The sequence below is a fragment of the Heterocephalus glaber genome, unplaced genomic scaffold, assembly GCF_053883595.1.
Source record: "Heterocephalus glaber isolate CG9 unplaced genomic scaffold, H.glaber_assembly_v1.0 deba00001606, whole genome shotgun sequence".
Classification (NCBI taxonomy): domain Eukaryota; kingdom Metazoa; phylum Chordata; class Mammalia; order Rodentia; family Bathyergidae; genus Heterocephalus; species Heterocephalus glaber.
The window spans coordinates 33,783,104-33,804,034 of NW_028258377.1; the positions used below are offsets into that span (position 1 = coordinate 33,783,104).

The 20,931-nt window shown below is 43.4% G+C and overlaps 2 protein-coding genes across 10 annotated transcripts in view; one reads left to right on the top strand and one right to left on the bottom strand.

Annotated features, from left to right (window-relative positions):
• Positions 1-20,931, bottom strand: part of Cnot8 (CCR4-NOT transcription complex subunit 8) — a 106,131-nt gene that overhangs the window by 80,343 nt on the left and 4,857 nt on the right. For 2 of the 9 annotated variants that reach the window (XM_087194537.1, XM_087194528.1), the window contains exon 1: positions 9,522-9,709. The exons of the other annotated variants lie outside the window; for them this stretch is intronic. The gene's annotated coding sequence lies outside the window, so the exon portion shown is untranslated. Of the gene's footprint in view, positions 1-9,521; positions 9,710-20,931 lie in introns of those variants that run through there. 9 annotated transcript variants of the gene reach the window in all.
• Positions 1-20,931, top strand: part of Faxdc2 (fatty acid hydroxylase domain containing 2) — a 47,415-nt gene that overhangs the window by 8,528 nt on the left and 17,956 nt on the right. The window contains exon 3 of the mRNA XM_004836510.4: positions 9,302-9,636. Within this exon, the coding sequence (XP_004836567.2) occupies positions 9,302-9,636 (335 nt within the window). The remainder of the gene's footprint in view (positions 1-9,301; positions 9,637-20,931) is intronic.

A 20,931-nucleotide genomic window follows, 5' to 3' on the forward strand; every position in this document is an offset into this window, starting at 1 on the left:
CATGGTGGCACACGCCTATAATGCCAGCACTTGGGGAGGCTGAGACAGGAGGATTGCTGCAAGTTCGGTGAGTTCAAGGCCAGCCTGAACTGCAGAATGAAACCCCGTCTCAAATACTAAACTAAACTTTTTTAAATTTATTTTTTGGTACTGGGGATCAAAATCGGGACCTTGCGCTTGCGAGGCAGGGGGTGGAACCACTGAGCTAAATCCCCAGCCCTAAACTAAAATATTTTTTAAAATTTTTAAATTTAAAATTAAAAAAATAAAATTAAATGTATAGAATTAAGACTAGATAAGTTTAATACATAAAAAGTAACTAATAAGTGCTCTCTTTTATACAATATATATGTCTAGAACTTAGACACAAAATGATCAAAATTTTTGGCATCTCTTTAAATTTGGTCTGGCCATTTAAAACTTGATCTACAGCTATTGACTTTGATTAAACAAGCATTTCATTATTGTATAAATGAGGTGCACTTGTACACTGGATAATAAGTCTGTCCGGTCATTAACACTGTTTCCTAAATTTGTAAGAGCTCTAAAGATGTCCTTAATTCTTGTCAGTATAGTTACACTGTATAAAACATGTTAAAGGGGCCAGGGATGTAGCTCAGTGGCGCTGAGTTTGATCCCTGGTACCCAAAAAAAAAAAAAAAAAAAAGAAAACCCGAAAAATAAAACAAAACAAAAATGTTAAAGGAGTCTAAATTTGCCTTAAGAGTGAAAACTAAATATATGTAAAGATTTCTGTATAACTGTGATGCTAATTATTGCTAATCTCATGATATATTAAATACATTTATGTTTCCCAAGTACACACACCATCTAAGATAAAAAACTGAAAATGCATCTTATCATACCGCTATCTTCCAGGCTAACATTGTTCATGGTGGTAAATTTTTCAGGTTCAGTCCTCTGGGGTTCCCTTACTTGTGTTAAAATGTGCACCCCAGTCCAACCTGAGCCAGCCAGCCAGATGATGAGGATACTTTTTCATACTGATGTTTGTGATTGTTATGTAATTGTGTTGTAACCGTTAGAGGTACCAGAACACTATGTACCAGACAATGTCACTCTAATGATTAGAGTTTAAGTTAATAATCTATAAAGTCCATCTATAAACAAGTGCATTTTACTTAAATGGCACTTTATTAAAGGATAACAAATTCAGGTAAAATTTCTTCATGTCATTTAATATTTCATAATTGGAAAAAGGGAACCTATTAAAAGTTATTTTATACCAAAATGAAAATTTTAATGGATTTCAAAAATACTAACAAAAACTCAATAATTCTAGTTTAATAATGTCATCATAATTCTTAATCTAAGATGCTATGTTTCCTCTTGATTTTAAATTTTCCAAGTAAAACTTGGTAACTGTTAACTGTTAACATTCCACAGGAATCTAACTTCTAAGACAACTATAACATTTTGTTGTAGCCAAGAAGGTTGGATAACTCACCAGAGTCATCAGATCCTGTAGTGAGGTCCTCTCATGTCCTGGGTTCTTGTTGACCTTGGAGGGCCAAAATATTGGCTGTCTTTTTAGCTCAGTTACATTTTTACCTTTGGTCTCCAAGCCTTAGTTGTTGAACACCCAGGAGGTCAGTTACCCTAGTATCAAAGTGTGAGGAGTAGATTTAACTATCATAATCTTATCTAGATATCAAGTACAGTCAAACCTTGTCCTGTGAGTAACTTGGTCTGAGAGTGTTCTGTAAGATAAGTAAACATTTCTAAGAAATTTTAACTTGATAAACAAGTGATGTCTTGAGTGGTATATCATGCTAAATGTCACATGATTACAACAAATTCTTCTCTCTCTCACTTGCTGCTTTGATATACAAAGATTTGGATTATGAACAGAACAAGTTATTCTCACAGACCAAGGTTTTATTGTACCTTGAAATACAAAGTATGGCCAGAGAACTATTATTTCTTTACCAATCATCATCTTAGAAGTCAGATAACATTTTGGTGTAGCCAAGAGATTGCAGTAACACTTTGGACATTTTTTTAAAATTTCTCTCTAAAATGCCATGAAGGGCCTTCTTCTCCTTTCCCCTCTCCCTCTCCTCTAGGGTGAGGAATTCAGGAGACTCGTCTCACAGCACCAGGAACTGTTTCGTGCTTTTCCCCCCATGTTGGGGGTGGAGTACATAGCCTCTGTGTTTTTCTTCCAGCTGTAGGAGGCCTGCTTAGTGTTTACCTCCTATGTTCTTTTCTTTCTCATTTTCGGTCACTCATTGCAGGTATAATTCAGTGAAGAACAGGCAGAGAGGTTAGTATTAACCCAGTTACAGAACAGATCATTTTGGTGCCATGTGTGCAAGTAGTATGCCTTTTTGACCTCATGTTTCTGTTCTCCATGATACTTTCCTCAGCATTCTTACTCTTTTGGGAAAAATAGCTGTCAGTAACTTGGCCTCCTGCCTGAGTAGCCAGCTACCCAAGTTTACTCCTTTTGAGCTCAAAGTCTCATCCACACTTCCCTCTACATGGCCATTTCTTTCTCAGGATGCTATCTTAGTCAGGGTTGCCATCTTGTTTCATTACATGGCTGGCCATCATCTTGTCACATCACTGACCACTCATTTTGGATTAGCCATGTGGGTTCCACTATTTGTTTCCCTTCCTTGTTTTTTTCTACTAAAAAGCCCAGGTAACTTAGAAACATAAGCCTGACAGTCTGAGAAGAACAAAAGAATAGCCAATAAAGCTTAAGTGGCTGTAAGTCAAAGAGCCATCCTTGTTCTTAGGATTTTTAAAGATTTTTTTTCTTACAAAAGAGGTTTCTGTCTCTACTGCTTTAAACAAAGCACCAGAGTTTTTACTATCAGGATAGGTGTGAGGGAAATTGTTTCCCATGTGGCTCCATTTTGATTAAGTAGAGCCATCAAGTGGCTCAACAGGGCTAAGGGAGTCCCACTGGAAAGAGAGTCCACCCTGATCTTATGGGAGTTTCAAAGGAATAGGTAGAGCCATCAAGTGGCTCAACCTACCCTCCCTAAGGAGTTAGTGGGCCCCAGTACGGAGACGAAAAGGCCTCAGTAGGACTTTCTTCTATCTTTTTATGAAGGACACTGGCATCATTCTAGCTTTGGACAGAGACATCTGTCCTTACAAAGGATGCTTTGTGGGCTCCAATTGAGTTTCCTCCTTCTGCATGGGATGCTATCTTAAGGACCCAAGACTTAACTGTGTCTCTATAGGCCCCAAGATGAAGCATGGGAAACCTCATGAACCATGCTCTGCAGAGTCCAAACTTCACCACTAGCCCATATCCTTGATCAGTGGGAAATTTTTGACCCTGCCATTTTAAAAAAGGAATAGCTGCTGGACATTGTGGTACATGCCTGTAATCCCAGCACCTGGTAGGCTGAGGCAGGAGGATCACCTTGAGTTCGAAGCCAGCCTGGACTACACAGCGAGATGCAGTCTCAAAAAAACAAACCAAAAACAAAAAGATAAAAAAGAACACCTTATCTACCATTGCAATAAGAGTTGGGTTCAGCAAGAAAATGGCAAAAGACTGGTATAAGATGGCAATTTAAATTATGAGACTATTTTTAAGTTAAACTGTTCTGCTTAGAGCATAGAAGGTGATGAGGGCTGGGGATTTAGCTCAGTGGTGCCATGCCTGCATTGCAAGTGCAAGGTCCTGAGTTCGATCCCTGGTACTGAAATAAGAAAAGAAAAGAAAAAGAAAACATAGAAGGTGAAGTGAAATCCCTGATGTTCAGATTTATGTGAGCCTATATCTCAAGAAAAGCCCAGAAGCTATGGTATTTAGAATGGCACCATGGAAGAGAGAGATATCTTTGATGATCCTGTTCTCAGATCTCCACCTGTCTCTTAGGGGGATATGTGTCTCTCCCATCTGTTTAATGAAGAAACTTCAGATGCAACCCCAGATACCTATGATCCAATTGTTGGGCATGACCTTTTCTGTATTCAACAATTGGGATCTGGTAGAGGGTCAAAAGAGAAAAGCTAGAATTATAGCTGTCACAACTGCCAATGCTTTAAACTCACCCAGGTTGTCTAAGGGAAAACCCAAGGACAACCAAGGTTCCTGTTTTAAGTACAAAAAAGTCTCGACACTGAGCACATGACCAATTCAGTTACTTCATTCTCTTTTGCTTTTTTTTTTTTTTTTTTTTTGTACTGGGAATCAAACTCGGGACCTTGCGCACTTGAGAGTCAGGCGCCAGAACCACTGAGCTAAATCCCCAGCCCACTTCATTCTCTTTTGATTTACTTCTCTAGGAAATCCTCTAAGGGCCAGGGATTTAGCTCAGTGGCACCGTGCCTGCCTCATAAGCACAAGGTACTGAGTTTGATTCTGGTACCACAAAAAAAAAAAAAAAAAAAAAAAGAAAAGAAAAGAAAAAGAAAAAGAAAATCCTCCTCTAGATCTATAGCCATAGTTGAAGTTAAGGAGATCCCTAGTGAGTAATTCTCTCTTGCTCTGATGTGTCACTTTGAAAGCCCAGTGTTTAACCACGAGTTTCTAATTGTCCTACAGTGTCCTACTTCCTTGCTAGGAAAAGATTTACTAGCAAAATCAGGGGCACTTGTCAAATTCCAACAAAGGCCCAAATGGATTTTGCCCATTGGAACTACTCAGGTCCCCCTGACCTAATTAGCCAACAGATGGATGTTGCTGGAAGAATACCTAACTTAAGGAAACACTTCTTCCTCTACATATCAGAAAAAGGAATTGCTTTGAGTGTCTTGACCCAAAGGCTAGGACAAGAACTCTACCCAATGGCATACTTTTTTTTGTACTGGGGATCAAATTTAGGACCTTGCGCTTGCAAGGCAGGTGGCAGCACCGCTGAGCTAAATCCCCAGCCCTACTTTTCAAAAAGTTAGATGGAGTGGCTGCTGGATGGACACCCTGCCTGAGAGCAGTAGCAGCTACAGCTATGCTAACAGATGAAGACTTTAGGGCAGAAACCAGAAGTCCTGACACCCTATCAATTCAGAGCAATTCTTGATATCAAAGGTTACTTTTGGTTAACATGGGAATGGCTGGCCAAGTATCAGGCCATGCTCTTAGACACTCCTGAGGTTATAAAAACTTGCACTACTCCTAATACTGCCTCTCCGATGCCTGCAGACCCAGAAGTTAGCCAATCTTTTGAGCAAGTGATCTCCCACACTTATGCAAATAGGCAGGACATCAGTAACCTGCTTCTCCAAGACTCTGAAAAGGTGTGGTTCACTGATGAAAGTAGCTTTGTCCAAGAAGGACATCAAAAAGGTATGCAGCTGTCAGTTTACAACAGGCCATTGAGACCAACTTTCTCCTCGGACCTCTGCTCAAAAAGTGGAGCATGTAGCTCTTACTTGGCCATTGATATTAAGAAAAGGCAAAAAGTTAAATATCTATACAGACTCCAAATATGCCTTTCTGTTGCCACACTCATGCAGAAATCTGGAAAGAAGAAGCTTGCTGACTAATAAGCAATAATCTGTAACATACAAGCAGGAAATTCTACAACTCTTAGAGGTAGTCCATCTTTCCAAGCAGGCTGCTGTCATTCATTGCAAGGGATCCCAAGGAGACATGTCTGAAGTCTCCTTTGGAAATCAAAAGGCTGATAGGGAGGCAAGAAGGGCAGCCCTACAGCTCCTCAAGACCCTAGCCTTATTCCCAGTGCCTGAGGAACCATTCTGGTCCTTCTTCAAGGGATGCAATGACAAGCTATAAAAGTACGACATGGGAAATAGTCACTAGAATTCTCACAGGACTAAGAAGAAAGCTATTCCTGAGAACACCTGAGGCTCCTCTTTCAAAACCAAGATGGTATTGTTTCTCCAGGAACAAATAAGTAAAGTCACTAATAATCTAACTGACCACAGCTTAAATGGGCACCTGTACTGAGCCTCCCATTTTTCATTAGATCCATTCTGTAGGTAATCTTGCTAAGGCTATGGCCCTCAGGTGCTCAATAATTTTATCTAACCTCCCTCTTTGCCATACTTTGTCCTCTCTGAGAAGCATGGAAATCTGACCTGCTCCTCATATTTTGTTTTTTTGGGTTGGTTTTTTTTTTTGGTACTGGGGATCAAACTTGGGTCCTTGTGCTTGTGCAGCAGGCATTGAAACCACTGAGCTTCATCCCTGGCTCTGCTCCTTGTATTTGGGTTCTATATTTCCAACATAATGGTACAGTTACTTTCTTTCTCCCATCAAACAGTCAGCTTAATAGTCACTCATTCTTTTCTCATTGCTGTCTTGTTCCAGAATGGTGGAAAGAAATGTATGGAGACACAGAAGTTGGGTAAAAAAACAAAGCCTTTACTCACTGGTGAGGGGGATCACCAGAAACTCGTCTGATCAGTGTCTGCGCTGTGCTTTGTTTTAACATTTCCTTTTATATCTTCTTTTAGCCATTACCTCATTTCTGGTGGTCTTAGTAAAATTTCTGTTTGTCTTTTACAACTAGTTCCTGTTAATGGTTATAGTCGCAGACATATATCAAACAGAGGGCACCTAAAACACATACATTGTAAACTACCCAAACATTTCTACTTTGCTTTTCTCCAGGTTAAATGTTATCTACAGTTAAGTTACAGGTCAAAGGTTCAGTTAGCCATCACCTTAAACAATAAGAGTTACAGGAGAGGTAAATCTTAAAGGAACAGATTACTTATTCTATTTCAACTACCTTAATAACTAACCTATAGTTTAAATTTTCTCTATCAGTCTAACAGTTTTTCTCTTCAACTCAGCCAGTGAGCCACAACACCCCAAGGTAGTTAGCACAAAATCCCCAGAAGGTAGGGTCTTCAGCCCCTTTCAGCTGGAAGAAGCTATAGAAGACAAGAGACCTCCACTCCCTCACACCTCATAAAGAATTACAGGGATTTGGGTCTCTCAGGAAGAAACGAGACAGGAAGGTAGGCTGTACCTAAAACTGGCTAGGAAAGGAGGCGTGACAAGTACGCATAGCACATGCGCAGAACAGTTCCCAAAGCTCTGCGTGTGGACTTCTTACAAGAACCCAAGCAGGTTTCCAGTAGGATAGCCTAGACCCGAGGTCAGCCTGAGGAGTGGGTGACACAAAAAGGACTGTCCACATTGAGTTTTTGTCACTGTGCTCTCTCCTGCATGGGGGGACACCCTCACGCTGTAGGGTGCACTACTTTTCCTACTTTTCCTTGGCCCAAACTTGCTCTGCAGAGCCTATGTCTTTTCCTACCTTTAGTAAAACTTTGCTACCATTTGCGCTTGTCTTACTAACTCTGTTTAGGACAAAGAACCTAGAAACCACCTTCAGAAAGAGAGTCCAGCACCCCAAACCTGCTAACAATGGTAAATGTTTGCCTATGAAAACATAAGATGACAATTTAGATAATCTTACTAGGTAACTGATTGAAAATTAGTGGCAATTAAATCCTTTTGGTTACCGTTGTTGTGAAAATCTTCACACCTACTAACTGAACACTCATTATTCTACAAAGAAGAATATTGATCTCTGCCTATACAGAGCTAGGCAGATGGAAAGATAGGCCAATGGAGGGCCGGGGATTTAGCTCAGTGGTCCCGGCGCCTGCCTTGCAAGTGCAATGTCCTGAGTTCGATCCCTGGTACCTCAAAATAAAGAATCTTTTTTGAACTTCTGTAACATTCTATATTGTCCTAGTAGCAGCAGGACCCCAAAGTCTTCAGAATTTCTATTAAGTTTCCCTGCAGTGCAAAAATTTTTTTGGTACTGGGAATCAAACTTGGGACCTTGCACTTGCAAGGCAGGCAGTGGAACCACTGAGCTAAATCCTCGGCCCTGCAACGAGATTCCTGTTGGAGAGGTGGCATTTTTACAAAACGTCCAAAAATCAAAATCAACTATTTACTGAGGACCTACTATATGCCAGAGGTATCAGTGCCACGTAAATACATAAAGATCCTGTATAAAATGATTATAGAAAAAAATTACCTGCTACTTTAGGGAGTGTAGGCCACATAAGCTAAACAAGTTCAGAAAAAAGAACCAAGCCAGGTGTGGTGGCACACACCTGTAATCCCAGCACTCGAGAGGCTGAAGCAGGCAGACTGCAAGTGTGAGGCCAGCCTGGACTATATAGTGAGTTCAGGACAGCCTAAACTACACAGAGGCCCTGCCACAAAAATGCAAAACAACAGAAGCAGAAGACTGGACAGGAAAAGGAACATTATGAGTGGAAGGATTAGCATTAAAAAAGGGCCAGGGATTTAGCTCAGTGGTTTCGCCACCTGCTGAGCAAGCGCAAGGGCCCGAGTTCGTTCCCCAGTACCAAAAAAAAAAAAGAAGGTGCCGAGATATGGATAAAAGAAAAACAGAAAAAAGTTTCTGCACATTGTTGTAAGTAAATAATAAATGTACATGGCAGTGACACAGGGAGCATTACGTAGAAGAAAGGAGTGGAAATAATGTTACATGAGAAGAGTCGGAAGAGCTGGGCCTTAGGAATCAGGTAGCCAAGTGATGAGAGGGCATGATAGAGCTGGTCTGCCAGGGCTAGATACATGACAGAATACCTAGCATACTGAAAAAATACGTCGGCATCTCTAAAAGGCCAGATAAAAAACACGAGCAAGTTGTAAACAAAATGTAATTAATTTGTAAGCAGGCACTGAATGTTTACTGAGCCCGGACTTGGTGCAAAACATCAGGGAAAGGACCAAAGAATGGTCCTTGATTGTCCGGATAGAGTAGGACATATCCATTCGAGGGGACAGCTGGTCACCACCACTGAAGGACACAGCTCCCCCATGGGACAATCTCCGCATGCAGTGTTAAGGAGGGGGAAACACGCCCCAGGGCAGACGTGTCCCTGCTGTCAAGGAGAAGGTGCAGGGGAAGACTGCCTGTTGCCGTTTTCACGGAAGGGTATTCAAGCTCGGGAAGGATTTGCTCCCTGGGAGGAAGAGATGGAGACTGGTGAGGCTGAAAAGACTTCTGACGCCTCACTTTTTTGGACCCTTTTGTATTTAACATCACATCACGTATAATACTACCTGTTAAAAAATACTTTTTAGAAATTTAAAAACAGCTCATTTCTTTTTCAAAGCTGCTGCCCACGTCACCATAGATTCTGGGCCCTAACTTCCCCTGCCCTGTACAGCAGGTGCGCTTCCCCTCCACGCACCGTCAGCGGGTACAGCCGCCTGTGCTCTGCACGCAAGATGAGAAAATTAGGGCTTCTGTTCTCTCCCCTTCTAATGTGCTCCGACTGCCCGCCCGTATCTGATGCCCATGTCTTTGTTCTGCCTCCCTCCCACGGCCAACGACATTTTCTTAAGTCGTAGGAAATGAGACTCTGAAAAGAAAAAAAGAAGTGGGGGACACAAGCCCAGGCTTCTTCCAGCGCTTGCTCAATCACGTGGGGCCTCTCAGCCCTAAGGACATGCCCTTCAGAGAGAAGGGGATTTTCTCTCCAGGCCACACGGACCCAAACTTTTGGTTACCACGTGCCTGGCCACAGCCAGTCAGCAGCTCAGTAACGCGATCGCCACGGCCTACCTCCCACCCACGAAGTGACAACAGGCTCAGCTGGAAGCACCGCAGCCCCGCCGCCGGGAGAAGACTGCGCCCGGACCGGAGAAGCGGAGAAGCTCGGAAACTGCACACGGCAGAGGTGAGCGGGAGCGGGTGGGGACCGGCCGCTTGTGAAGGTCCGGATATATCCAAGTTCGCACCAGGAAGGGCAGAGCACACTCTGCCCCCTCTGCCCTCTCCCTCTCTACTTACACTGCCAGCAAGGTTTGCCTCAGAGCAATGTCCGGGGACCTTTTCCTGATGTTTTTCTCCTTTGCCTGCACCCTTTGCCCGTATATGTACCTCCAGCTCCTCTGTGGTTTTGGGGTTTTTTAGCAATTGACAGGTAATACAAATAGCCTGGGTTTGGCTTCCAAACTGCAAGAAGGAGCAATTCCCAGCAGGGCAAACACTCAGGAAGCAATTGCCTGATCCGATCCTCTCTAATCTGCCATCCCCTGGGAGGGGAGGGGCAAATCGCAAGTTTTAAAGTCAGGAAGGGTGGGGGGTGGCGAGCTGGACAGCTAGGTCAAGGCTATTTCACTGTAAATGTCCAAGGCCTGAAGGACTGCCACGAAAGCTGTCTGGTGAGAGGCATGGTGTCAGGGTGAGGGGAGAACTGGCCAGTGGTTTTCAGGGTCCTCTACAAACCCTTTGGGGCCTAAGACAAGCAAGACAAGACGCTGTCTTGTGGGTCGTGGCAGTTTCATATGCTATCTCAACTACATTTCTCTCATTGGGATACAGAAATTCAATTCAGGTTGTTAAAACGCAAATGCACTAATCACCAGCTTCTGGTTGGAGACAAGAAAGTCCTTAGCACAAGGGAAAGGCGCTGAACTGTTCCCTAGTGAATGGTGGACACACTCTGAGGGCAAAAAGCAATGCTTTTCATTTCTTTATGTTATTGTTAAAATTTCAGCCAACACTTCCTGCATGTCTGCTGTTGATCTCATAGTAAACAAAACCGGAAGGCTGGGAGCCTCTCAGGCATGCAGTCGGGTGGGGCAGTAAATTTCAATGCTGCACGTACCAGGCAGTGCTGGGAGCAAAGCTAGCAGTACAGCAACAAACCATAGGGAGTGTTTCTGTCTCTTTTTGGGGGGGGGGGTAATCAGGGATCAAACTTGCGTCCTTACACTTGCACAGCAGGTGGCAAAACCACTGGGCTAAATCCCTGCCCCGAGTGTGTCTGTCTCAAAGTTTAACTCTTTCTGGCAAGCATGTTATCTTCTGAGTATCAGCCACCCTTCCACCTGCATATGCCTCAGATACCTGGAGACCTTGGGTCATAACAGCTTCTCAAAACTCTCTTATTTTCTTCCCCAGTACTGGGGCTGGAACCCAGGGCCTTTGCATGGAGCTACTCCCTGGCCTTGTTTTTTGTTTTTTGGATTGTTTGTTAGAGACAGGGTCTTGCTATGTAGTGCAAGCTAGCCCTGAACTCACTATGTAGCCCAGGCTGACCTCAAACTTTCGGCGTTATTCCTGCCTCAGCCTCCCAAGGGCTGGGATTACAGATGTGCACCACTGCGCCCAGCTGTTTTGTTTTGTTTTTGAGACAGGGTCTCGCTAAGTTGCCTAAGCTGGGCTCAAAGGTCCTCAAAAACCTCTTCACCCGGGACTGTAGGGTATATTGTTGTGTTTCACACCAGTTTCCCCAAGCCTGGAGGGACAGACTGCTCAGCTCCTGCCTAGAACAGAGATGGCCTAAGAGCAGAAGCCGAAGCAAGGAGAGCTCCAATGCTGGCCTTAGTCACCCTCATCCTATGTCAGTATCCCACTTCGGAGTAGAATCTGTGCCAACCCCAAAACACAGGTAGCACCAGGGCAAGTGTTGGGAGCCTGGACTTTGCCAGAAACAGTGTGGAGTTCAGAGTGAGTCACTTCTGTGTCCAAGTTCATCTCAGTACCTTTAACATCGGAGAGGTAGGCCAGGTGAGGTCTTTTTGTTTTGTTCAGTGTTTATCCTTTAAAACTAAACTATTAAAGTGATTTTATAAGATATTTTAAAAAAAATAACACACATACACGTGAAGGTGATATATCTTACAAAATAGGGATAGTTTTCAGCCAAGCAGAGTTATCTGTGAACCCAGAATCTGAAAGAAAATCTAATTTGGGCTACAGACAGATCTCAAGATGCAACCATCTCTGCTTTTCTCATTCTCACTTTCTTCCTCTACTCCTCTGCTGTATTCAAATTCTTGAGGTCAGGAACATCAGCCATAGGCCCACTGTTATTTATCTAGACTGCGGATTTTTCAATAAAAAGCCTGCAGACTTTTATCTGCTTTCAACAGAACTAAAAAGTATTTTGGGCCGGGGATTTAGCTTAGTGGTTTTGCCTCCTGCTGCGCAAGAGCAAGGACCCGAGTTCGATCCCCGGTACCAAAAGAAAAAAAACAACACAAAAAAACAAAAAGTATTTAATTTAGACACCCTCACAGTACATATCAGATTCCCTTTAAGGGAGAATCAATCCATTGTTACAAAATATTAGAAACTTTGCTTTTGGTGTATTTCATTTCTTTCTCTTCCTTGAATGCATTCCCTTCGTAAATCACTATTTTCATACCCTCCCCCTAAAAACTTGATCATTTGGAAAATCAGATTCTATAGTATTACTTTATAAAATAGGGTAAAAGCTAGCCACGGTGCTGCACGCCTGTAAGCCCATTCACAGGAAGCTGAGGCTGGAGGGTCACCGCAAGCTCAAGGCCAGCCTGAACTATACACCGAGACCCTCTCAAAAATAAAATAAAAAAATAAAATAAAATAGGGAAAAAGCATGGTATTTGTCCTTGTAGCCCATGTATCTGCATTGTACCTGGCACACTGTATCTGTTCATTGAAAGAATGATTGATATTTTAGAGAAAATGTGTTTTTTAGTAGTAAAACACATGTCCACCACTCATGGGTGATACAGGCTAACTCACCTATCGGGTACATTTCAGTATTGTAACTTAGCCTGCATTTGTTAACATCAATGCATTCTATACTTCCTGCACTTTTAATTTGTATAATGAGCACCAAATTCAAGTTCTGCCACTAAATATTTGTCAGATTTGAAGCCAAAGACCAAACATCTTTATGCCTTCATTTCTTCAGGTGGAAAATGGAGGCATCAAAATAAAACTCTAAGACAACTTCCAGTTCTTAGATTAGCGAGACTTTGAAAGGTAGAGAAAAATAATTAGTGGGCCAGGGATTTAGCTCAGTGGCTAAACCTCCGCCTGCCTTGCGAGTGCAAGGTCCTGAGTTCGATCCCCAATACTCCAAAAATAAATAAATAAATAAACAAATAAATAAATAAAACCAAACCAAAAGAATTAGTCAAGCTGAAAAGAGGAAACCCAATAAACATGTGATAATTGTAGTACGTTGACATTTTCAATATTTACAATGTCCCTAATTTTACTCGCCAAAATTTCTAACCTGACTGCTCTCATTGGCAAAAATATTAAAGAAACTTCCTGGGACAAACGCTCATCTGCCCCTATGTCAGAGATCTCCCCTAGAAACTTGCTGACTGAGGTCTCATAAAACTGAAAACATGTCTACAGCAGATTGGCTCAGAGAGCAGCTGCTTCGGCATAAAATATTCAGTATACCTTAGAGGACTCGGCCACCTAGAAAAATATCTTGGAAGTTGGCAGCTGGGCATATTGGCATAGCTGAAGATCAAAGGCATGTGAGGAAATGGTTCATTGCTTCTAATGAAATCAGATGTCAGAGATAAATGCATTGCTGCTCCTACAGCCAGAGGCCTTTCCACAGGCAGGCAGGAGATAGAGTGATTTTCCCTGAGCCGAGTGGAGCAGAGATCAAGGGTAGAACTGCACCACCAGGTCCTGCCCTCTCTGGCTCAGCAGCACCCAGTTTGCACACCAGGGCCCCATGCCCCACTCCCACGCCTCGTGGAAAGAACCAGAGCTGCCTGCTCCAGGGCCAGGGTCTTACTGCACTGCTAGTCAGCCTCGTCTCTCTTGGCTTTTGTCTTTAATTTTAATATCTGCTTCTATTTATTTATATTTCATTTCCAGGCCCCATCTCAAAAGAATCTGAGGTAACTTGAAATAAAAACGATATGTACAATAGAACAGCTGCAGTGAAATAAAAACTGGCTGGAAGCCATCGGAGTCCAAACACCTTTTACATTGTTTTGATGGGGAGGGTGTGAAGTGTAGAGAAAGCAAACAAGTGCTTTACCTGCTACTGGTTTGATTTTAGACCCTGTGAAATTATTAATGAGAGAGGAAGAAGAGCAGCTGCCACAATCATTCGGGGCACTAGTGCTTAATCACAGTTACCTTTAACAATCTAATGAAAGCTATGAATCCCTAGACTCTGAAAAATACACATTAAATAATGAAAATAAACAATATGCTGGGCATATCTGGCACACACCTGTAATCCCAGCACTCAGGAAGCTGAGGCAGGAGGATCACTGTGAGTTTGAAGCCAGCCTGGACTACACAGTGAGTTCAAAGCCAGTTTGAACTACACAGTGAGACCCTGTCTCAAAAACAAAACAAAAACAAACATGATTTCAGCAGAGACAAAGCCTCCTCAAAACCCTTTAAGAACTAACCAGGAGTGGTGGCCCACACTTATAATCTTAGCACGTGGGAGGCTGAGGCAGGAAGATTGCTGTGATTTCAAGGCCAGCCTCAGCTATATAGCAAGACCCTCTCTAAAAAAACAGGAAAAGCTGGGGATTTAGCTCAGTGGTTCTGCTGCCTGCCTTGTAAGCAAAAGGACTTGAGTTCGATCCCCGGTTCCAAAAAAAAACAAAACAGGAAAAAAGAAAGAAAAGGGTAGGGGGGCGGGGGTGTAGCTCAGTGGCACCGCGCCTGCCTTGCAAGCTCAAGGTCCTGAGTTCCATCCTTGGTACCAAAAAGAAAAGCCCTTAAAGAAGTGAAATTATCCGTATTAGAGTAAGGGGAAAGCTAATCAAAAGGAGAGCTGGTTGTTCTAGGGATTTTCAATCCCTACCAATGGGCACTGAATTAACGTATAAATGTTTCCGCAGTTTTCTAACTAGGTGAAATATACTCAGAGTACAGAAGTGAGAAGGCAGAAAAGGATACATGGTAGAAAGGTAATCTTTCTCTACCCCACCCACGGCTGTCCAGAAGCCACACTGAGCAGTTTCTCAGGTCCTCTCTGCACACACGCACACACGGACATGCACACTTCTACGTGCCCCACGCGCCTGCACACGTGCACACCCAGTACTTCTCCAGAGTCCACACAAACCTGCCTCGTTCCTGTAATGACGAGGGAGTGTTTCCTTATTAGATACATTATTATTTTTTTGTGTGATACTGAGGATTGAACCCAGTGCTGTCACACTAAGGTATATCCCCAGGCCGTTTTAAAATCTGTTTATTTTTATTAGTACATGCTTGTAGTACGTAATGATCACATTCCTCCTGGGAAGCTGGCACAGGTACATACACATCTTAATTCTTTTCTTAATCGCCTTCCCCTCCCCACCTCGCCCCTTTTTATTTTGAACCCACTTTTTTTGGTACCGGAGATCGAACTCGGGACCTTGCGCTTGCAAGGCAGGCGGCAGAACGACAGAGCTAAATCCCTGGCCCACCCATTTTTATTTTGAGACAGAATCTTGCTCCATAGCTAAGTTGTCTAGTTTGGGCTCAAACTTGCAGTCCTCCTGCCTCAGCCTCCCAGAGTGGTGGGTTAACAGCTATGTGCCATGGTTCTCAGTTTAAACTTATTTTTAACTACTGTATAAAAACATAAAAATTAGGCAGGTGTGCTGGTACATGCCAGTAATTCTAGCACTCTGGGAGACTGAGGCAGGAAGAGCACAGGTTCTAGCCTAGCCTGGGGCAACTTAGTGAGACCCTGTCTCATAATTAAAAAATTTTTTTTAAAAGGGCTGGGTATGTAGCTCAGTGCACAAAGAATAAGAAAAGGGCTGAGGGCGTAGCTTGGTGCAAAGGCCCCAAGTTCAAACCCCAGTACTACTAAATAAATAAATAGCACGTTTATGTGGCACTACATGATGTTTCAATACATGAATGCATTGTGTAATATATATATATATATATATGTGTGTGTAATATATATATATTAGGTTATGTACATCTCTTCAAAGAGCTCTCCTTCATGGTAAAAAAATCCTTTTTCCTGGGTACTTTTGTTTTTTGTTTTTTTGAGATAGGGTCCCACTATGTAGCCCAGGCTGGTCTCGAACTTGCAGTGATCCACCTGCCTCAGCCTCCTGAGTGCTTGGATTACAGGCAGGTGCCACTACGCCTGGCATCTTCTGATTTTTTTTTTTTTTGGTACCGGGGATCGAACTCGGGACCTTGCGTGCTTTCAAGGCAGGTGCCGGAACCACTGAGCTAAATCCCCGGCCCGATCTTCTGATTTTTATTTTATTTTTATTTTTTTTTGATCTTCTGATTTTTAAAGCATGCAGTACATTGTTATCTACAGTTGCCTTACTGTGCAACAGCACTCCAGACTTCTTACTCCTATCTGTGACTTAGTATCCATATGCCTTCCCCTCTATCATACCTGCCTCTATTCTGCGAGATCAACTTTTTTAGGCTGAGTGATCATGAGGTATTTTTCTTTCTCTGCCTGGCTTATTTCACCTAACAATGTTCTGCAGCCCCATCCATGTTTATTGCAAACAAGACTTCATTCTTTTTATGGCTGAATAGTATTACACTGTGTATATGTACCATATTTTATCTTTATCCATTCATCAGTTGACACTTAGGCTGTTCCTAGTTCTTGACTATTATAAATAGTGCTACAATAAACCTGGGAGTGCAGATGTGTCTGTCTTTCTGTCTGTCTGTCTGAGACAGGATTTCACTAGGTACCTCAGGCTGGCCTTGAACTCACAGGGATCCTCCTCCCTCAGCCTCGAGAGTGCTGGGATTACAGGTGTGTACCACCATAGCTCACTGAATCTTTTATCTTGATCAAAAAAATATACCTAGGGCCGGGGATTTAGCTCAGTGGTTCTGGTGCCTGCCACGAAAGTGCAAGGTCCCGAGTTCCATCCCCGGTACCAAAACAAAACAAAACAATATACCTTTGCATTCTGACTAAACCTCAGCATCCCGTGGATAAGCTAAAATGAAATCTTGGAGGAAAATGTTCACGTTGCGGTCGGGGTCCGGGTAGGAGACCACGTTTCCAAGAGCTTGGAGTCAGCCGGCACCGTCCTAACGGGTGCACAGGTGTGCCAGATCCTGACTGACACAGGAGTCCCTGAGCTCTGGTCTGGACCTCAGCTCAGTCCCTTGGAGAGAGTTTTGGATCGACAGGTTTATGTATTGAGACTGAAAGTTTCTCCCTCATCTGTGCCTCTCCAGGACCCGCCACAATGGAGAAATTCTCCACAGACGCGTCGAGGAGGGAGGGAGGACTCCCAGGATCAATGTGCCTCACAGGTTCTTGGCAAATATAGTTGACTTGTTAAGTTAAAATAGGGAAAAAACTAGGAAGAGACTTTCACTTCACTTCTAAGTGAAGTTCCCTGTTGTATCACAAAGCAAGTATCCCAGAAGCTTAAAACACAAGCCCCAAATTCCCCGGAACCTTCCGCAACAACACGGTTATCTGGACAGTCAGTAGCAATTCGCACCCTTCCCAACCCATGATGATGGAGCACTCCGTCTACAATGGCTGTAGACCTTTAGGTCTCCAAATATTTCCGAGCTTTAAGTGTTTCCTTTGACACTGGCTTTCCTTCCGTTAAAACAGCTGATAAGGCTTTTCACAAAGTTACTTCACACCACTATGTCCCTTGTGTTTGGGGACCCCGGACAGCAAGCAAACTGCCAGGTTTCCTGCCTGCAGCTTCACTCTGCTGCTTCTGCCAAGGCAGAACCTGCACATCTACAGTGCACCCGGCTCCCCTGCTGTTAGCCAGGCAGCCTTTGGGAAGGGGCTGGGCTGGAGCTCAGTGCTGGAGGACAGAGCAGGGGCAACAGGCAGGGGCCCCCTCTGCAGTAAGCTGAAATCCATTCCCAGCCTGCAGCGGGGAGCTGGACCTACACCACAACCAGCATCCCGAGGCTTTTCCTAGTCTGACGCTGTCTCCCTGACTCAGTGGCCTTAGAGGTCCTTCCTCTGCTGACCTGTCTTCCTTCCTCCTGTCAGGGAACCACAGTAGAAATGCTAATTAGCTTGCTTGTCACCTGCTTCTGAAGTCCTGATGCCCCAAACACTGAAAGGCCCTTAGTAGGTCATCAAACTGTTTTTCTCTCTGCACCCTTAAGTAGTCTGTGAGAAACGGGGGCCAAAGGGAAGCAGCATTCTCCAAAGTCATAGCTAGTCAACATGCATCCAGAATAATAAAGCCAAGTCCAAACTATATATTGTCGTAGCTCCTTCATCCTGGTCACATGGCAGTCCCAGATGACCTGTGGCGTGCCCTTCTGAAGGCTGACTCGGGAATGGGCCTCCCCCTGCCCCCCGGTGAGCCTGTCTGGGGTGCTGTGGTCAGGACCATGGGCCTGATTCAGGCTCAGGTGAATGGCACTGGGGATGTCTACCCGGGATGACAGGATGATGGAGAATGTCCCACGGAAAGTTTCAATGCATTTTTAAAATTAGAGTTCAAGGTCTAGAATAACTAACGCATTCCCATAGAGACCAGGAAATAGAGGGGCAACAGGCAGATTAGGGCAAAAGGCCTGAGTAAACTGTGTGACATGAAGGTGAGGACCCGAATGAGCTGAAGACAAGCCTTAGGAAATTAGAGGACAGGGGATCAGTCCCTGAGTGAACCAGGGTAAGCCTTGAAAACCCGGAATGGAGAGGGTAAAGAAATAATAAAGTCTGCTCTGCGGACATCAGAAGCCTAGCAGCAGCAATGGCGGCAACTGCATGCCTGCGCTCTCACTGCCCCTGCACCTTTCTCCCGCAAAGACAAGACGGCAGAGGCTCCGGGCTCTGCAAGTGCCGTGGGCGGTACTCCTGTGGAGCCCTTCCCAACAAGGGGGGCTTTCCTTTCCTTTCTTCTAATAAACCACACCCAGTTCTGCCCGTCTTCCATCACCCTTGGAATGAGAGCCCAGAAAATTAGTCACAATATGGGTCAACCATCCAACCATTAAAAACAAAACAAAAACAGAACCCATTCGTCGCTAGTAGATTTTGTCAGGGGGTGAAGACAAATCAACTTTTCAACAGATGATGTTGAAATAATAGGATATTCCTATGCAAAAGAATGAAGTTCAACCCCTTACTTCCACCACATATACAAATTAACTCAAAATGGACCATCGATTTTAAATGTAACAGCTAAAATTATAAAACTCTTAAAAGAAAATATAGGGTTAACTCTGTGATCCGGGATTAGGCAATGATTTTTTAGATATAACACCAAAATACAAGTAACAAGGGGGGGGGAGATAAATTGGCATATGTAAAAATTTATAACATGCCAAATGTGGTAGTGCACACGTGTAATCCCAGCACTCGGGAGGCTGAGGCAGGAGGATCACCATGAGTTTGAAGCCAGCCAGGGCTACATAGTGAGTTCAAGGCCAGCATGAACTGCATAGCAAGACCCTGTCTCCAAAAAATGTATAAATAAAATAAGTGAATAAATTCAAAATTTTAGCTGGCTATGGTGGCGCATGCCTGTGATCCTAGAACTCAGGAGGCTGAAGGATCACTGTGAGTTTGAAAGCAGCCTGGGCTAGAGTGAGTTTAAGATCAGCCTGAACTACATAGCGAGACCTTGTCTCAAAAAACAAAACAAAAGAAAATTAATACTTTTAGCTATGTGTAGTGCCAGGTTCCTTACAGTCCTGGCTACTTGGGAGAATAAAGGAGAATTCCTCAAGCCCAGGAATTTGGGGCCAGCCTTGGCAACATAGTAAGATCACATCTAAAAAAAAATCGTTTTAAAATCTTCATTCTGCAAATGATACTATCAAGAAAGTAAAAAGGCAGCCCACAGAATGGGGGTGCTATTAGCAATATGAGGAAAAAGACTGGCATCTAGAAAAGCTTGCAACTTAAAAGACATGGGCATGGTGGCACACGCCTTTAATCCCAATATTTTGGAGGCAGAGGCAGGAGGATTGCCAGGAGTTTGAGGCCAACCTGGACTAAAGAGTTGAGTTCAAGGCCAGGCTGAACAACATAGTAAGACCCTGTCTCAAAAGCAAGCAAGCAAGCAACCAAACAAACAATCAAATGTTAAAGTGGGCAAAAGATTTGAATAGATATTTCTCTAAAGAAGATATACAAATGGCCAATATGCACATGAAAAAGTGTTTAGCATCATTAGTCATTAAGAAAATGCAAATCAAAACCACAGTGAGAAACACCTTCACACCCTGTCTCCTGGTTGGCTGTAATAAAAAGACAGATAACAGATATTGGTAAGAACGTGGTGAAATTGGAACCCTAATACTAGTGAGAATATAAAATGATGCAGACATTGTACAACAGTTTAAGTTTCTCAGAAGGTTAAATATCGTCAGGTTTGGTGGCACATGCCTATAATCCCAGGACTGGGAAGCTCAGGCAGGAGCATCAGAACTTCAAGGCCAGCTTAGGCCTTTTAGTGAGACTTCGTCTCAAAATAAAAATGAAAAAGGGCTGGGGATGTAGCTCAGTACAAAGGCCTTGGGTTTAAAAAAAAAAAAAAAAAAGGTCAAACATAATTAGCATATGACTCAGCAATGCCATTCCTATGCCTAATAAATAAATATATATGTTCATATATTCAAGAGAAACAAAAAGATATGTTCACACAAAAAACTACAGGCCGAGGATTTAGCTCAGTGGTTCCGCCGCCTGCCTCACAAGTGCAAGGACCCGAGTTCGATCCCCAGTACCAAACAAAAAAATGTGTCTACGCCTGTCTCTCTGATGAATGGATAAACAAAATGTGGTATGTCCGTGTGGTGTAACATTATTTAGCAGTGAAAAGGAATGAAGTGGGTAGAGGCCTGTGCTATAATACATATAACCCTAAAAATATACCAAGAAGCCAATAACAAAAGGCCACATATTGTATGATTTAATTTATATGAAATGTCCACAACAGGCAAATCCACAGAAACAAAAAATAGACAAATGGGGACCTAGGGCTGCAGGGTGGATGGTGGGAAGGGGAGCAGAGAGATTGGGGACTGACGGCAAAGAAGTAGGGGTTCTTTGTAGTGCAGTGAAGATGTTCTCAAGTCAGTGGTGATGACGGACACACAACTCTGCATGTACTGAAAGCCGCTGAAATGTATGAAATGTAGGATTTTTTTTGTACCAGGGATGGAACTCAGGACCTTGCAGTTGTGAGGCAGGCAGCGGGACCACTGAGCTAAATCCCTGGCCCTGTAGGATTTTTTTTTGGTACTGGGGATAATCCCAGCATGCTGA